Source organism: Hemitrygon akajei, chromosome 3 (assembly GCF_048418815.1).
Source record: "Hemitrygon akajei chromosome 3, sHemAka1.3, whole genome shotgun sequence".
Lineage (NCBI taxonomy): Eukaryota > Metazoa > Chordata > Chondrichthyes > Myliobatiformes > Dasyatidae > Hemitrygon > Hemitrygon akajei.
In genome coordinates, this window is record NC_133126.1 from 206,560,242 (window position 1) to 206,578,807 (window position 18,566).

Here is an 18,566-nt window from a genome sequence, read left to right on the forward strand (position 1 = left end):
AACGAAGCCTTCTGGCCACCATTCGATCCCCTCAGACCTCCTCGACTTATAGCTCAGGACCACCCGCAGTGATCAACCAAGCATCCCCAGTTCGTCTGTCTTCGTCTTCTCTCCTCATCGAATCTCCTGGCCTAGGACTCCCGCTCGGGTCGCCCAGCTTACAGCATCACATCCTCTCTCTCTCAACCCCTCGAGCCGACTGCCCAAAAGCCCACCAACACTAGTTTACAGACCCAGAAGAGAGAATAACATTAATCCCAATTGTTTAACAAATGAATACAATCCCGTTATCAGTAAATTTTAACCCAAACAAGCTTCCAGCACTCTCTCATAACAAAGAAGCATTCCTACTTTTAACAAAACAAAGAAGCCATTTTGATTAACAAACGCAGTAACAAAAAAAACCCTTACAACTACAAAACCAGAAGGAGTGTGTAGCCTATTATAGGTTAGGAAACTATATTAACAAATATGGCATTAAAATAGTTACTGTTAAAGAATTGATCATAAGGATGTGATTTCTCCGGGAAGGTAACAGAGGAATGGCATGAAATCCCTGGACCTGTTCACCTGCATCCTAAGGTTTAGAAGGAAGTGGCTATGGATATCGAGCAACACACAAAACACTGGAGGAATTCAGCAGGTAAGGTAGTATCTATGGAAGGGAATAAACAGTTGATGTTTTGGGCCATCACCCTTCATTGGGAGTCTCAACCCAAAACGTTGACTGTTTACTCATTTGCATAGATGCTGCTTGTCCTGCTGAGTTCCTTAATAACACTCTATTCCTGTCCTGATGAAGGGTCTTGATCACCAGATCTGAAATATCTGGCAGTTATGTGCCATCCTTTTACCCACAGAGCCACACCACCACATGCCTTCCTGCCTGTCTTTTTGATACAAGTTATATCCTTTGGTGTTCAGCTCCCACTATGACCTTCTTTCAGCCACGACTCAGTGATCCTACAATATCATCCAGACCAATCTAATTGTGCCACAAATTTATCCACCTTATTCTGTATGCTACGCGCAATAAACAAAAGCCCCTGCAGTCCTGCATTCTTCACCCTTTTGAATTTTGTCTCTGTGGTACAATTTAACTCTTTGCTCTGCCTGCATTTGTACCCAATCATTGGCTTGTCCTTCCTTACATTCATTTTACATCCATTATCTACTTGTAAACCTGGTGGCCCATCCTCATACTGATTTCCATCCCCCTGCCATATTAGCTTAAACCACTCTCAGCAGCTCTAATAAATCTGCCTGCAAGAGTATTAGTCTTCCTTGGATTCAAGTGCAACCCATCCCTTTTGTTTAGGTCCCACATGCCCCAGAAGACATCCCAATTATCCAGAAATCTGAATCCCTGCCCCTTGCTCCAATTCTTAAGCCACATATTTATCTTCCACCTCACTCTATTTCTATCTTCACTGTCACATGGCACAGGCAGCAATCCTGTGACTGCTGCCCTTGAGGTCCTGCTCCTCAGCTTCCATCCTAACTACCTGTATTATTTTTTCAGGACCTCCTTCCTTTATCTACCTTTGTTGTTGGTATCAATATGTACCACAACTTCTAGCTGCTCACCCTTCCTTTTCAGGATATTGTGGACATTCAGAAACATCACGGACCCTGGCACCTGGGAGGATACTACTACCTGTGTTTCCTTTTCGCAACTATAGAATTGCCTGTCTATTACTGTCCCCTATTACTGCTGCCATTTTCTTCAGTTTCCTGCCCTTCTGAGCCACAGGGCCAGGTCGGTACCAGGGGTACAGCTGCTGTTGCTTCCCCTAGGTAGGACCCCCTCCCCAACAGTACTCAAAATGGAGTACTTGTTGTTGATGGCCACACAGGTGCTCTCCAATATCTGATGCTCTCACTTAACTTTCCTGACAGTCTCCCATTTATCTTTCTTCTGTCCTTTGTGGTGAGTACCTATCACCATTTCACTTCCCCTAACAAGTCCAAGGTCATTGAGCTGCAGCTTCAGTTCCCTAACAATGTCTCTAGGGAGCTACATCTCAGAATCAGAATCAGGTTTATTATCACCAGCATGTGTCATGAAATTTGTTAAGAGCAGCAGAAGTTCAATGCAATACATAATATAGAAGTAATAATAAAAATAACTAAGTAAATTAATTACATATATTGAATAGATTTTAAATCATGCAAATAACATAAATAATATATATTTAAAAAGTGAGGTAGTGTCCAAGGGTTCAATGTCCATTTAGGAATCAGACGGCAGAGGGGAAGAAGCTGTTCATGAATCGCTGAATGTGTACCTCCTACCACCTGATGGTAACAGAGAGAAAAGGGCATGCTCTGGGTGTTGGGGCTCCTTACTAATGGACGCTGCCTTTCTGAGACACTGCTCCTTGAAGACGTCTTGGGTACTTTGCAGGCTAGAACCCAAGATGGGGCTGACTAAATTTACAGCCCTCTGCAGTTTCTTTCAGTCCTGTGCTGTAGACCCACCCCCCCCCCCAACATCCCAGGCAGTGATGCAGCCTGTCAGAATGCTTTCCATGGTACATCTATAGAAGTTTTTGAGTGTATTTGTTGACATACCAAATCACTTCAAACTCCTAATGAAGTATAGTCGCTGTCTTGCCTTCTTCATAACTGCATCAATATGGTGGGACCAGGTTAGGTCCTCAGAGACCTTGACACCCAGGAACATGAAACTGTTCACTCTCTCTCCACTTCTGATCCCTCTACGAGGATTGCTACGTGTTCCTTCATCTTACCCTTCCTGAAGTCCACAATATTGATGCAGCTGGTGCAGATGTGGCCATCAGGGAGACTGGTTGTCTCCCAGAAATCCCATATCTGAGACCCAGAAAAGAACACTGGTTCTGCAGACATACCTCCTATACTCTCAAGAGTTAAGTAAGAAAAAAAGATAGATAGATAGATAGATAGATAGATAGATACTTTATTCATCCCCATGGGGAAATTCAACTTTTTTCCAATGTCCCATACACTTGTTGTAGCAAAACTAATTACATACAATACTTAACTCAGTAAAAAATATGATATGCATCTAAATCACTATCTCAAAAAGCATTAATAATAGCTTTTAAAAAGTTCTTAAGTCCTGGCAGTAGAATTGTAAAGCCTAATGGCATTGGGGAGTATTGACCTCTTCATCCTGTCTGAGGAGCATTATAAGGAATGAAGTTACCTATTTACCTGTTCTCACCAAAGTCTTGTTGAACCAAAGTCTTCCAACTCCGACCGCTCCCCTGATATCTGCTTCACTAGGTGGTACCTTTCCTTTATGGAAACTGGGTTTTTTAAAACTCTTCACTGTACCTGCACATGAACACTTCCGTTGCATCTGTGCAGTACTCCAATGAACCTCAATTGACCTCAGTGCTACTTTCCACAATTCTAAATTCCATGATATTGCAAAAATCTATCAATCTTTGTCACAAGTCTATTCAGTGACTGAGCCTTATGAGTAGAAAATTCCATAACCGCATTACCCTTAGAAATTGTGACTCCTGGTTCTGTATAGTCAGAACAGGAAAAACATCATTCTATCTGTTTTGTCAAGCACAGAATGATTCAGTGACACAGGATTCTGCAGATGCTGGAAATCCAGAGTAAAGGAACTCAGCAGATCAGGCAGCATCTATGGAAATTGATGGAGTGAATGCAGATGTCCAGAAAATGGAGGAGATGCAGGTGACTGCAAGGAAACCCCGTCCTTTGAAGAAGGAGGACATCTCTAATGTTCTGGAAAGGAAAGGCTCATTCTGGGAACAGATGCAGTGGAGATGAAGGAACTGAGAAAAGGGAATAGCATTTTTACTGGAGGGGATGGGAAGTAATCAAGATAGCCGTGGGAATTGGTAGGTTTATAAAAAGAGTTCAGTAGACAGTTTGTCCCCAGAAATGGAGGCAGAGACATCGAGAAAGGGGAGAGAGGTGTCAGAAATGGACCAAGTGCATATAAGGGCAGGGTGGAAGTTGGAGGGAAAGTTGATGAAATTAACGAGCTCGGCGTAGGTGCATGAAGTGGCCATTTCACTTTTTATCAAGGAAGTATAGACGCAGTCTGTTTAATCTCGCTTCATACAATCAACTCAAAGTCCCAGAAATCAATCTGATAAATCTGTTTATGTTCCCTTAATAACAAAATCATCCTTCTTCAGGTAGAGACATCTGTTTGGTCTTAACCAGGGTTTTATATGCCTAGGGAAAATCCTCTTGATATAAATGTGATATAATATATGTACAATATATAGACCATGAAGATAGGATTAGTTTCTTTTGGGATCATGTTCAGCACAGCAGGGCTTGTTCCAAATTCTAAAGTTTTACCTTTCTAATTGCATGCTCTGCCTGCGTGTTACCTTTTGTGCTTTGCATACAAAGACACTCAGGTACATGAATGTAGACCAAACTCTCTCAACCTGTCTATACCTATTAATCCTTTAATTCCCTTAACCTACATTGTGAAAGTTCCCTGTACTATCTGCAAAGCAATGATATACAGGCAGGTGTGATTCTCACTTGCTTGCCTTTATGCCTTGATTGTTATCTGTAGGGGTTTGGGGGTACATTCTGACTAAAGCAGAAAGTGCAATACATGAATCATGGTTAAATGTACAGTGAAAGGAGGCTTTTTTGTAAGAGGAAAGTTGTTGGTAGAGACATGTATTGTCTGCCTGTGCGATGCTGTAGGTACAAAGGCTGCAGGGTAAATCAAAGATTAAATGCTAATCTGCCACATGTCTGTAAAAGAGTGAACGGACCATGAACTCATTGTGAGAACATATGTTTACACAGGTGAACCAGTCACTGAAGCATCTAAGGATTAATGGGAATAAACTTGGCAATAAGGGTGGAATGCACTTTGCCACAATGCTGCAGCTCAACAAAACACTGGAGTCTGTGGACCTCGGCGACTGTGATTTGGTGAGTGGACCAGGAAAATTCAGCACATTCCCTTATGAAGCAGGAGGAGACTATCTGGGTCCATCAAGGTTTTCAGCTCACAGTCCCCAGAAATTCTATGTCTACCTGGTCCACATAATTCTAGATCTCATCACGTTCAACATGGAACATAGAACATAAAACAGGAACACACCCTATAGCCCATTAAGAGGGTACTGACATAATGCCACTCTAAATTAAATACACACAAAATGATGGCAGGGAACAGCCAGACTATATCTATCTCTATAATTACTATTGGCAAGGAATGAACATTCGCTATTTATATAATTTCTATGGGTGGGGATTAAACAGTATCTCTATGACTTCTATGGGCAGGCAAACAGGCAGGGAACAGACAGACTCTATCTCTATGATTTCCATGGGCAGGGAACAGACGCTGTCTATCTCTGATTTCTGTGGGCAGGGAACAGACAGACTCTATCTGTCTCTGATCTTTTAGGCCCCTTAGAAAGGATGTGCTGTAACTGGAGAGGGTTCAGAGTAGGCTTAAAAAAATTAATTCAGTATTGAATGGCTTGACATATGAAGAGCATTTAATGGCTCTGGGCCTGTATTCACTAGAATTCAGAAGAATGAGGGGTGACCTCACTGAAACCTTTTAAATGGTGAAAGGCCTTGATAGAGTGCATGTGGAGAAGATTATTCCTGTGATGAAACAGTCTAAGACCAGAATACTCAGCCTTAGAAGAGAGGGGCATTCTTTTAGAATGGAGATGAGGAGGAATTTCTTTAGCCACCAGAGTGGTGAATTTGTGGAATTCTTTGCCACAAACAGCTGTAGAGGCCAAGTCTTTATGTATATTTTTAAGGCAGAGGTTGATAAATTCTTGATTGACAAGGGCATGAAGGGAAACGGAGAAGAAGGTAGGAGATTGGGGCTAAGACAAAGAATGGATCAACTATAATGGAATGACGGAGCAGACTCAATGGGCCAAATGGTCTAATTCTGCTCCCATATCTTATGGTTGATGATTTCTATGGGAAGGAAATAGACAGACAGGGAACAGACATGCTCTTTCTCTCTATATATAATTTCTATGGGCAGGGAATAGACAGTATCTATATGCATTCTTTAACTCTAATAATTGCATATTTTTCTATTTGGCCTCACGTCAGCATTCTTCAATCGAAGCAATATCCCAATGATTCTCTTCTGTACTCTCACCATTACCTCCACATCCTGATAGTGTATCATCAAAATACACCATCTTAAATTTGTCTGTATTAAGCTAGATTTGCCATTCTCTGCCCTCATTTCCAACTCATCTATATCTGACTGTGTCTTTTGACAGTCTTCTTCACAATCCATAACTCTACCAGTTTTTGTGGCATTTGCAAACATATTAATCATCCCACCAGATTTTTGTATAAATTATTAATATAGAAACATAGAAAACTACAGCACAATACAGGCCCTTCAGCCCACAAAGTTGTGCTGAATATGTCCCTACCTGAAATCCATATACAGGTAGTCCCCGAGTTATGAACGTCCGACTTACGGACAACTCGTACTTACGAACCGAGGAAGGAGAAGGCTGTCCACCATTTTAAGTCAGAACGCGATGCCGTCCGCCATTTTAAGTTGTTGGCGTTGACACTGTGTTGAGTGTTTAACTTTGTATTTGGCTTAAATTTTCTTAGTAAGATTCACCCTGACCTCACCCCCCCCCCCCCCCCCCCGCCGTTCTGGTCAGCTGGTGGTGCAGTGAGATCAGCGCCGGGCTCGAGTTCGATCCAGTGATGGATCGCTCCCGTGCCAGGTTGATGTCGATCCAGTGACTCCTGTACCATCCGTGCCAGGTTGATATCGAGCTCGAAACTCGACCTCGTAAGAAAAAAAACACTGCCACCTCCAGTTTAAATTCCCACGCGGAATATTGTGGAGGATCAAATACCCAAACCCAGCACAGCCCCCACTTGTCCCATTTAGCCTGTCTCAGTCCAGTGGTCCTTAGGACCCAGCAGACCTCGGGAGCCGGCACAGCTCAGGACCCACTGCCCATAGTGTTTCTGTTCCATTGATGGGAAGCGGTCGCGATTGAAAATAAAGTGGAAGTAAAGCATTTGGAAAGAGGTGAAATGCCATCAGCCATTGGAAAATTCTTAGGCTACAGTCGGTCAACAATCGGAACAATTTTAAAGGATAAAGAATAAAGTGAGAATAAGGGAGCATGTGAAAGGCCTGCCCCGATGAAAGCTACAATTATTACTAAGCAACACAGTGGTTTAATTATTGGAATACATATGCTTCTTAAGTGTTTTATATGCATAGAAAGGTAAAATATATACTATACACTAAGACAAACGTTTGACTAACTGATGCTAAATAATACCGGATGTACTTGTTCCGACATGCGTACAAATCCGACTTAAAGATGGACTCAGGAACGGAACTTGTACGTAACCTGGGGACTGCCTGTACACTACATCTACTGCTCTTCCTTCATCAATGTGTTTAGTCACATCCTCAAAAAATTCAGTCAGGCTCGTGAGGCATGACCTGCCCTTGACAAAGCCATGCTGATTATTCCTAATCATATTATACCTCTCCAAATGTTCATAAATCCTGCCTCTCAGGATCTTCTCCATCAACTTACCAACCACTGAAGTAAGACTCACTGGTCTATAATTTCCTGGGCTATCTCTACTCCCTTTCTTGAATAAATGAACAACATCCGCAACCCTCCAATCCTCCGGAACCTCTCCCATCACCATTGATGATGCAAAGGTCATCGCCAGAGGCTCAGCAATCTCCTCCCTTGCCTCCCACAGTAGCCAGTGACTTATCCAACTTGATGCTTTCCAAAAGCTCCAGCTCATCCTCTTTCTTAATATCTACATTCTCAAGCTTTTCAGTCTGCTGCAAGTCTGCACTACAATCACCAAAATCCTTTTCCATAGTGAATACTGAAGTAAAGTATTCATTAAGTACCCCTGCTATTTCCTCCGGTTCCATACACACTGTCCCCACTGTGTCACACTTGATAGGTCCTATTCTTTCACGTCTTATCCTCCTGCTCTTCACATACTTGTAGAATGCCTTGGGGTTTTCCTTAATCCTGCCCGCCAAGGCCTTTTCATGGCCCCTTCTAGCTGTCCTAATTTCCTTTTTAAGCTCCTTCCAGTTAGCCTTATAATCTTCTAAATCTCTAACATTACCTAACTCTCTGAACCTATTGTAAGCTTTTCTTCGTGACCAGATTTATTACAGCCTTTGTACACCATGGTTCCTGTACCCTATCATAACTTCCCTATCTCATTGGAACGTACCTGTGCAGAACTCCACATAAATATCCCCTGAATATTTGCCACATTTCTTTCGTACCTTTCCCTGAGAACATCTGTTTCCAAATTAAGCTTCCAATTTCCTGCCTGATAGCCTCATAATTCCCCTTACTCCAACTAAATGCTTTTCTAACTTGTTTGTTCCTATCTCTCTCCAATGCTATTCTAAAGGAGATAGAATTATGATCACTACATCCAAAATGCTCTCCCACTGTGAGATCTGACACCTGACCAGGTTCATTTCCCAATACCAAATCAAGTACAGCCTCTCCTCTTGTAGGCTTATCTACATATTGCGTCAAGAAACCTTATTGTTCAAAATTGTCATGTATCACAAACATTGATCCCTGTGGGTGAACACCACTAGTCCCAGACCTCCAAAGAAACACTCCTCCACCAACAAGCCCTCAACCTGGTGTATGGCCTTTGTATTGATTTACATTTATCAAGAATAATGTCCTTTTAGTGCTGAAAAACTGAAAATCTCTGCTTTCTGACTTTTCAGGGAATTCAAAGTCTGATTGGATTAGCAACTGTACTAAACCATAATAAATCTCTCAAAGCCATCAATGTTGGACGACCTTTGGTTTACACCCTACAGGTATGATGTAGGATCATTCAGTGGAGCTGTAAATTAAAACTTAACTATCCTGCCAAAGGGTTTGGGCCCAAAATATCTACTGGCCTTTTTTCCATAGATGCTGCCTGGCCTGCTGAGTTCCTCCAGCATTTTGTGTGTGTTGCTCGGATTTCCAGAATCTGCAGATGTTCTCGTTTGTGACTTGAATATCTGAACTTCCTTTCTGAAAGTAATGAAATGAAACCAGGAATGAAAGGGTTATCATACAAGTAAATTTTGATGGCTCTGGGTCTGTACTCACTGGAATTTAGAAAGATAAGAGGGGATCATATTGAAACCTTTCGAATGTTGAAAGGCCTTGATGTGGAAAGGTTGTTTCCCATGGTGGGGAAGTCTAGGACAAGAGAGCACAGCCTCAGGATAGAGGGACGTCCATTTAAAACAGAGATGCAGAGAAATTTCTTTAGTCAGGGGTGGTGAGATTACCACAGGCAGCTGTGGAGGCCAGAGCATTGGGTGTATTTAAGGCAGAGCTTGATAGGTTCTTGATTGTACATGGCATCAAAGGTTATGGGGAGAAGGAGGAGGAATGGAGTTGAGGAGGAGGAAAGAAAAGGATCAGCCAGGATCGAATGGGAAGCAGAATGGTTAAAGAGAGATATCTGGCCTATTTGTTCTACCATTATCACATTGTTTATTCACTAGTGGTGGTGTTCTCACCCCAGCAGGAGATTCTGTGGGTAAGAACTAGATTTCCAGATGGTATTTGCCTTTCAGGAGCCAGGGTCCGGGACATCTCTGAGCGAGCCCTCAGTATTCTTAAGTGGGAGTGTGAACTGCCAGAAGTTGTAGCTCATGTAGGTACCAATGACATGGGAAGGACAAATAATGAGCTTAAAAGGTAGGACTTCCAGGGGTGTGATTTCACGAGTGCTACCCTTGCCACATATGAATGAGGCCAGAAATAAGAAGATTATACAGCTTAATACATGGCTCAGGAGATGGTGTAGGAGGGAGGGCATAAGATTATTGGATCACTGGGCACCCTTCCTGTGAAGAAGGGACCTGTACAAAAAGGACAGTTTGCATCTGAATTGGAGGGTAACTAGTATCATAGCCGGAAGGTTTGTTAATGCTGCATGGTGGTGTTTAAGCTAGAGTTGCAGGGGGATGGGACCCAGTGTGCCAGAACAGTTAATGGAGAAGTTGTAGAGGCAAATGTTGGTAAGACCTCAGACAATGTTAAGAATCAAAAAATTTGAGCATGGTGCGACTAATGTCCTGAGCTGTATATATTTCAATGTAAAAAGTATTACAGGAAGGACAGATGATGGTGCTAAAGATGAGGTAGTTGGTTTACAAACAGAGGCAATGTGTAGTGAGGAGAGACTGTTGATAGGGTAATATTGCAGTCAACAGGATGAGTTACAACATAAAAGGTGGACAAAATCGAAAAGGGTGAATACAGAACTGAAGGTGTAATATTTAAATGTACGCTGTATACAAAAAAAGGTAGATGAACGTGTAGTACAGTGCAGATTAGCATGTATGATGTTGTAGGCATCACAGAATCATGGCTGAAAGAAGATTAGAGCTGGAAGCTTAATGTCCAGGGATATACATTGTATCAAAAGGACAGGCAGGAAGGCAGAAGGGGCAGCATTACTCTGTTGGTAAAAAAAAAAATGAAATCAAATTATTAGAAAGAGGTGACATAGGGTTGGAAGGCATTGCACTATTGTGTTTCAAGCTAAAGAACTGCAAAGGTAAAAAGACCCTGATAGGAGTTGTATGCAGACCCCCAAGCAGTAGTAAGGATGTGGTCTATAAATTATAACAGGAGATAGAAAATGCATATCAAAAGGGCAATTTTACAATAGTCATGGGGGATTTCAAGATGCAGAGAAAATCAAGTTGGTGCTAGATTCCTGGAGAGGGAAATTTCCAGAGTACCTATGAGATGGCTTTTCTGAGCAGCTCATAGTTGAGCTGACCAAGGGATCAGCCATTCTGGATTGGGTGATGATGGATCTGGATGATGGGGTGGTAAATTGGATTAGTAAGTATGCAGATGATACTAAGGTAGGTGGCGTTGTGGATAATGAAGTAGGTTTTCAAAGCTTGCAGAGAGATTTAGGCCAGTTAGAAGAGTGGGCTGAAAGATGGCAGATGGAGTTTAATGCTGATAAGTGTGAGGTGCTACATTTTGGTAAGAATAATCCAAATAGGACTTACATGGTAAATGGTAGGGCATTGAAGAATGCAATAGAACAGAGTGATCTAGGAATAATGGTGCATAGTTCCCTGAAGGTGGAATCTCATGTGGATAGGGTGGTGAAGAAAGCTTTTGGTATGCTGGCCTTTATAAATCAGAGCATTGAGTATAGGAGTTGGGATGCAATGTTAACATTGTACAAGGCATTGGTAAGGCCAAATTTGGAGTATTGTGTACAGTTCTGGTCACCGAATTATGGGAAAGATATCAACAAAATAGAGAGAGTACAGAGAAGATTTACTAGAATGTTACCTGGGTTTCAGCACCTAAGTTACAGAGAAAGGTTGAACAAGTTAGGTCTTTATTCTTTGGAGCGTAGAAGGTTGAGGGGGGACTTAATAGAGGTATTTAAAATAATGAGGGGGATAGATCGAGTTGACGTGGATAGGCTTTTTCCATTGAGTGTAAGGGGAGATTCAAACAAGAGGACATGATTTGAGAGTTAGGGGGCAAAAGTTTAAGGGTAACACGAGGGGGAATTTCTTTACTCAGAGAGTGGTAGCTGTGTGGAATGAGCTTCCAGTAGAAGTGGTAGAGGCAGGTTCGGTATTGTCATTTAAAGTAAAATTGGATAGGTATATGGACAGGAAAGGAATGGAGGGTTATGGGCTGAGTGCGGGGGTCAGTGGGACTAGGTGAGTGTAAGCGTCGGCACGGACTAGAAGGGCCGAGATGGCCTGTTTCCGTGCTGTAATTTGTGTGTGTGTGTGTGTGTGTGTGTGTGTGTGTGTGTGTGTGTGTGTGTGTGTGTGTGTGTGTGTGTGTGTGTGTGTGTGTGTGTGTGTGTGTGTGTGTGTGTGTGTGTGTGTTGTGCAATGATCTGGAATTGATTAGAGAGCTTAAGGTAAAAGTACCCACAGGGGAAGTGATCCTAGTATGATCAAATTCACCCTGAAATTTAAGAAGGAGATGTGGTGGCATAATGGAAGTTACAGAGGCACGAGAGGGAGTTGGGCAGAACTGATTGAAAAAGAATACTGGCAGGGATGACAGCAGAGCAGCAATGGCTAGAATTTCTGGAAACAATTCAAAGCAACAGGATATATACATCCCAAAGAGGAAGAAGTATTCTAAAGACTAGATGACACAACTGTGGCTAAAAAGAGAAGTCAAAACCACATTAAAACCAGAGAAGGCATGTAATAGAGGAAAAAGTAGTGGAAAGTTTGAGGATTGGGAAGCTTTCAAAAACCAAGAGAATGCAATTCAAAAAGTCATTAAGAAGGTAAAGATGAATACAAAAGTAAGCTTGCCTGCAATATTAAAGAGAATACCGAAAGTTTCTCAGATACATTAAGTATAAAAGAGAGGTGAGAAAGGATATCAGAGTACAAGAAAACAATACTGTAGAGGTAGTAGTGGGGACAAGGAAATGGTGGATGAACTAAACAAGTGTTTTGTATTAGACTACACTGTGGAAGACATTGGTAGTATGGTGGAAGTTCCAAGTGACATGAAGTGTGTGAAGTTACATTACTAGAGAGAAAGTTCTTGGGCAACTGAAAGGTCTGTAGGTCGATAAGTCACCTACCAGATGGTATATACCCCAGGGTGGCAGAAGAGATTGTGAAGGCATGAGTAATGATCTTTCAAGAATCACTAGATCCTGAAATGGTTCTGAAAGACTATAAAATTGCAAATGTCCACTCTTCAAGAAAGGAGAGAGGCAGAAGAAAGGAGAGGCAGAAGAAAGGGAGAAGTTAAAACTAATATGGCAAGGGGATGGGAACTGGTATGATTGAGCTGAGGATGAGCCAGGAAGTTTACAAGTCGATGATCACTCTGGATCATTCAGGAGAATGAGAAGTTTATAGATAGTAGCTACAGGGAGGCAGTTATGCCAAAGGACCAGCACACAGGTAATTGGGTTACCATCAGGCGAGGGAAGGAAAAAGGGCAGGCAGAGCAGGGCTCCCCTGTGGCCATACCCCTCAACAACAAGTATACCGATTTGGATACTGTTGTGGGGGTTGACTTACCTGGGATAAGTTGTGGAAGCTGGATCTCTGGAACTGAGTCTGGTTCTGCAGTGCAGAAGGGAGGAGAGAAGAGGAGAGCTGTAGTGATAAGAAACTTGATAGAGGTACAGACAGGAGGTTCTGTGGTCGTGACAGACTCCCAGATGGTTTGTTGCCTCCCAGGTGCCAGGGTCAGGGATGTCTCTGATCGCGTGCACAGCATTCTGAAATGGTGGGGGGGTGGTGAGCAGCCAGATGTCATGGTACACATCAGTACCAATGACGTAGGAAGAAAGAGTGAGAAGGTCCTGAAGAGTAAGTATAGAGAGCTTGGTAAGGAAGTCAAAAAGCAGGACCTCGAGGGTGGTAATCTCAGGATTGCTACCTGTGCCATGTACCAGTGAGGGTAAGAATAGGATGCTCTGGAGGATGAACATGTGGCTGAGGAACTGGTGTACGGGGCAGGGTTTTAGATTTCAGGATCATTGGGTCCTCTTCTGGCACAGGTGGGACCTGTACAAGAGAGACAGGTTACAACTGAACTACAGGGGGACCAATATCCTTGCAGGGAGGTTTTTTAGTGCTATTGGGGGGGGGGGGGTGTTTAAACTAGATTTGCAGGGGGATGGGAACCACAGTGACAGAGTAGATAGTGGAGTGGGGGTGAAAATAAATGATGTTAAAGTTTCATGCAAAGTCACAAATAGAAGGGTTGTGTGTGGTGGTAATAATCTTCTGAGGTGTGTCTATTTCAATGCAAGGAGTATTGTGGGGATGGCTAATGATCTGAGGGCATGGATTGACACATGGAATTATGACATTAGAGCCATTAGTGAAACTTGGCTATGGGAGGGGCAGGACTGGCAGCTTAATGTTCCAGGGTTCCGATGTTTCAGACGTGATAGAGGCAGAGGAATGAAGGGTGGGGGGGGGGGGGCGGAGGCATTGCTAGTCAGGGAAAATGTTACAGCACTGCTTAGGCAAGACAGATTAGAGGGCTTGTCTACTGAGGCCATATGGATGGAGCTGAGAAGCAGGAAAGGTATGACCACATTAATGAGGTTGTATTATAGACCACCCAATAGTCAGCGAGAACTGGAGGAGCAAATCTGCAGAGAGATAGCAGACAACTGCAGGAAACATAAAGTTGTGATAGTAGGGGATTTTAATTTTCCACATATTGATTGGAACTCCCATACTGTTAAAGGTCTAGACGGGTTACAGTTTGTAAAATATGTTCGGGAAAGTTTTCTAAATCAATATATAGAGGTACCGACTAGAGAGGATGCAATATTAGATCTTCTATTAGGAAACGAGTTAGGACAGGTGACGGAAGTGTGTGTAGGGGAACACTTTGGTTCCAGTGATCATAACACCATTAGTTTCAAATAGATCATGGATAAAGGTAGATCTGGTCCTTGGGTTGAGGTACTAAACTGGAGAAAGGCCAAATTTGAAGAAATGAGAAAGGAACTAAAAAGCGTGGATTAGGACAGGTTGTTCTCTGGCAAGGATGTCATTGGTAAGTGGGAGGCCTTCAAAGGAGAAATTTTGAGAGTACAGAGTAGTATGTTCCTGTCATGATTATAGGCAAAGTGAATAAGAATAAGGAACCTTGGTTCTTTAGGGATATTGAAAATCTGATAAAGAAGAAGAGAGAAATGTATGACATGTATAGGAAACAGGGAGAAAATAAGTCAATTGAGGAGTATCAAAAGTGCAAAAAAAATTAAGAAAGAAATAAGGAGGGCTAAAAGAAGACATGAGGTAGCTTTGGCAGTCAAAATGAAGGATAATCCAAAGAGCTACAGGTATATTAAGAGCAAAAGGATAGTAAGAGATAAAATTGGTCCTCTTGAAGATCAGAGTGGTCGGCTATGTATGGAACCAAAAGAAATGGGGGAGATCTTAAAATGGTTTTTTGCATCTGTATTTACTAAGGAAACTGGCATGGAGTCAATAGAAATAAGGCAAACAAGTAGTGAGGTCATGGAACCTATACAGATTGAAGAGGAGGAGGTGCTTGAAACCTTGAGGCAAATCAGAGTAGATAAATCCCCAGGGCTTGACAGGGTATTCCCTCGGACCTTGAAGGAGACTAGTCTTGAAATTGCAGGGGCCCTGGCAAATATATTTAAAATGTCAGTATCTACGGGTGAGCTGCCGGATTGGAGGATAGCTCATGTTGTTCCATTGTTTAAAAAAGGCTCAAAAAGTAATCTGGGAAATTATAGGCCAGTACATTTGACATCAGTAGTAGGTAAATTATTGGAAGGAGTACTAAGAGATAGGATCTCCAAGTATTTGGATGGATAGGGACTTGTTAAGGAGAGTCAACACAGCTTTGTGTGTGGTAGGTCATGTTTAACAAATCTATTAGAGTTTTTCAAGGAGGTTACCAGGAAAGTGGATAAAGGGAAGGCAGTAGATGTTGTCTACATGGACTTCAGTAAGGCCTTTGACAAGGTCCTGCATGGGAGGTTAGTTTGGAAGATTCAGTCGCTAGGTATACATGGTGAGGTAGTAAATTGGATTAGACATTGGCTCAATGAGAGAAGTCAGAGAGTGGTAGTGGAGGATTGCTTCTCTGAGTGGAGGCCTGTGACTAGTGGTGTGCCACAGGGATCAGTGCTGGGTCCATTGTTATTTGTCATCTATATCAATGATCTGGATGATAATGTGGTAAATTGGATCAACAAATTTGCTGATGATACAAAGATTGGAGGTGTAGTGGACAGTGAGGAAGGTTTTCAAAGCTTGTAGAGGGATCTGGACCAGCTGGAAAAATGGGCTGAAAAATGGCAGATGGAGTTTAATACAAACAAGTGTGAGGTATTGCACTTTGGAAGGACAAACCCAGGTAGAACATACAAGGTAAATGGTAGGACACTGAGGAGTGCAGTAGAACAGAGGGATCTAGGAATACAGATACAAAATTCCCTAAAAGTGGTGTCATAGGTAGATAGGGTAGTAAAGAGAGCTTTTAGTACATTGGCCTTTATAAATCAAAGTATTGAGTATAAGAGTTGGAATGTTATGATGAGGTTGTATAAGATATCGGTGAGGCCAAATTTGGAATATTGTGTACAGTTTTGGGCACCAAATTACAGGAAGGATATTAATAAGGTTGAGAGAGTTCAGAGAAGGTTTACAAGGATGTTGCCGGGATTTAAGAAACTGAGTTACAGAGAAAGGTTGAATAGGTTAGGACTTTATTCCCTGGAATGTAGAAGAATGAGGGGAGACTTGATAGAGGTATATAAAATTGTGATGGGTATAGATAGAGTGAATGCAAGCGGGCTTTTTCCATTGAGGCTAGGGGAAAAAAAACCCCAGAGGACATGGTTTAAGGGTGAAGGGGGAAAAGTTTAAAGGGAACATTGGAGGGAGGCTTCTTCACAGTTCAGAGTGGTGGGAGTGTGGAATGAGCTGCCAGATGAAGTTGTAAATGCAGGCTCACTTTAACATTTAAGAAAAACTTGGACAGGTACATGGATGGAGGGATATGGGCCAGTTGCAGGTCAGTGGGACTAGGCAGAAAAATGGTTCAGCACAGCCAAGAAGGGCCAAAAGGCCTGTTTCTGTGCTGTAATGTTCTATGGTTCTATGATGGATGGAAGGAAGGACAAGCCAATGATTGTGTACAAATTATTATTTAAATGGTAAAACTTGCAGCATGCTGCTGTGCAGAGGAACTTGCCGAGTGCTTATGCATGAATCACAAAAGGTTGGTTTGCAGGTGCAGCAGGCTACCAAGAAAGCAAATGGGATGTTGGCCTTCATTGCTAGAGGGATGGAATTTAAGAGCAGGGAGGTTATGCTGCAAATGTACAGGGTACTGGTGAGGCCACACTTGGAGTACAGCGTGCAGTTCTGCTCTCCTTACTTGAAGAAGGATATACTGGTTTTAGAGGTGGTGCAGAGGAGGTTCACCAGATTGATTCCAGAGATGAGGGGGTTAGACTACGAGGCGAGATTGAATCGGCTGGGACTGTACCTGCTGGAATTCAGAAGAATGAAAGGAGATCTTATAGAAACATATAAAATTATGAAAGGGATAGATAAGATAGAAACATAGAAAAACTACAGCACAGTACAGGCCCTTCAGCCCACAATGCTGTGCCGAACATGCCAAACAAGATAGAGGCAGGAAAGTTGTTTCCATTGGTAGGCGAGACTAGAACTAGGGGACACACCCTCAAGATTTGGAGGAGTAGATTTAGGATGGAAATGAGGAGGAACTGCTTTTCCCAGAGGGTGATGAATCTGTGGAATTCTCTGTCCAATGAAGCAGTGCAGGCTACCACAGTAGATATATTTAAAACAAGTTTGAATATACTTTTGCATTGTAGGGGAGTTGAAGGTTATGGGGAACAGGCAGGTAGGTGGAGATGAGTACATGGCCAGATCAGTCATGATCTTATTGAATGGCAGAGCAGGCTCAACGGGCCAGATGGCCTCCTCCTGCTCCTGTTTCTAAGTTCTTAAAGAAAGAGCAAACAGTTAAATTGTACCACAGAGGCAAAATTCAAAAGGATAAATAATGCAGGACTGAAGGTGCACTTGAAATAAGGTGGACAAACTCATGGTGCAGTTAGAGATTGATCAGTGTAGCATTGTGGGCATCACTGAGTAGTGGCTGAAAGAAGGCCATGGTTAGGAGCTTAACATCGAAGGATATACTTTTTATCAAAAGGACAGGTGGAAAGGCATAGACATTGGTGTGGTTCTGTTGGTCAGAGATGGAATTACATCTCTAGACAGAACGATATTGGCATGGATGGAGAATGGCTGACAAGAGGCAGAAAGTGGGAATAAAGGGAGCCTTTTCTGGTTGGCTATATAGGACCCTGGTCAGACCCCACTTGGTGTACTGTGCTCAGTTCTGGTCGCCTCACTACATGAAGGATGTGGAAGCCATAGAAAGGGTGCAGAGGAGATTTACAAGGATGGTGCCTGGATTGGGGAGCATACCTTATGGAAACAGGTTGTGTGAACTCGGCCTTTTCTCCTTGGAGCGACAGATAGGTGGTGACCTGATAGAGGTGTATAAGATGATGAGAGGTATTGATTGTGTAGATAGTCAGAGGCTTTTTCCCAGGGCTGAAATGGTTGCGACAAGAGGACACAGGTGCTGGTCAGGTACAGAGGAGACGTCAGGGGTAAGTTTTTTTTAACTCAGAGTGGTGAGTGTGTGGAATGGGCTGCTGGCAATGGTGGTGGAGGCGGATACAATAGGGTCTTTTAAGAGACTTTTGGATAGGTATATGGAACTTAGAAAAATAGTGGGCTATGGGGAAGTCTAGTAATTCCATGATTAATGAAGGCCAATATGCCGTATGCCTTCTTAACCACAGTGTCAACCTGCACAGCAGCTTTGAGTGTCCTGTGGACACGGACCCCTAGATCCCTCTGATCCTCCACACTGCCAAGAGTCTTACCATTAATATTATATTCTGCCATCATATTTGACCTACCAAAATGAACCACCTCA

The 18,566-nt window shown here is 42.7% G+C and overlaps 1 protein-coding gene across 8 annotated transcripts in view; it reads left to right on the plus strand.

The window, feature by feature from the left end:
* The window catches only part of lrrc34 (leucine rich repeat containing 34), an 82,265-nt gene that overhangs the window by 25,642 nt on the left and 38,057 nt on the right, over positions 1-18,566 (plus strand). For 6 of the 8 annotated variants that reach the window (XM_073041753.1, XM_073041750.1, XM_073041754.1 and 3 more), the window contains 2 exons: positions 4,804-4,932; positions 8,765-8,860. The exons of 1 other annotated variant lie outside the window; for it this stretch is intronic. In XM_073041753.1, the coding sequence (XP_072897854.1) occupies positions 4,804-4,932; positions 8,765-8,860 (225 nt within the window). The remainder of the gene's footprint in view (positions 1-4,803; positions 4,933-8,764; positions 8,861-18,566) is intronic. One more of the 8 variants, XM_073041755.1, reaches the window with a different exon arrangement.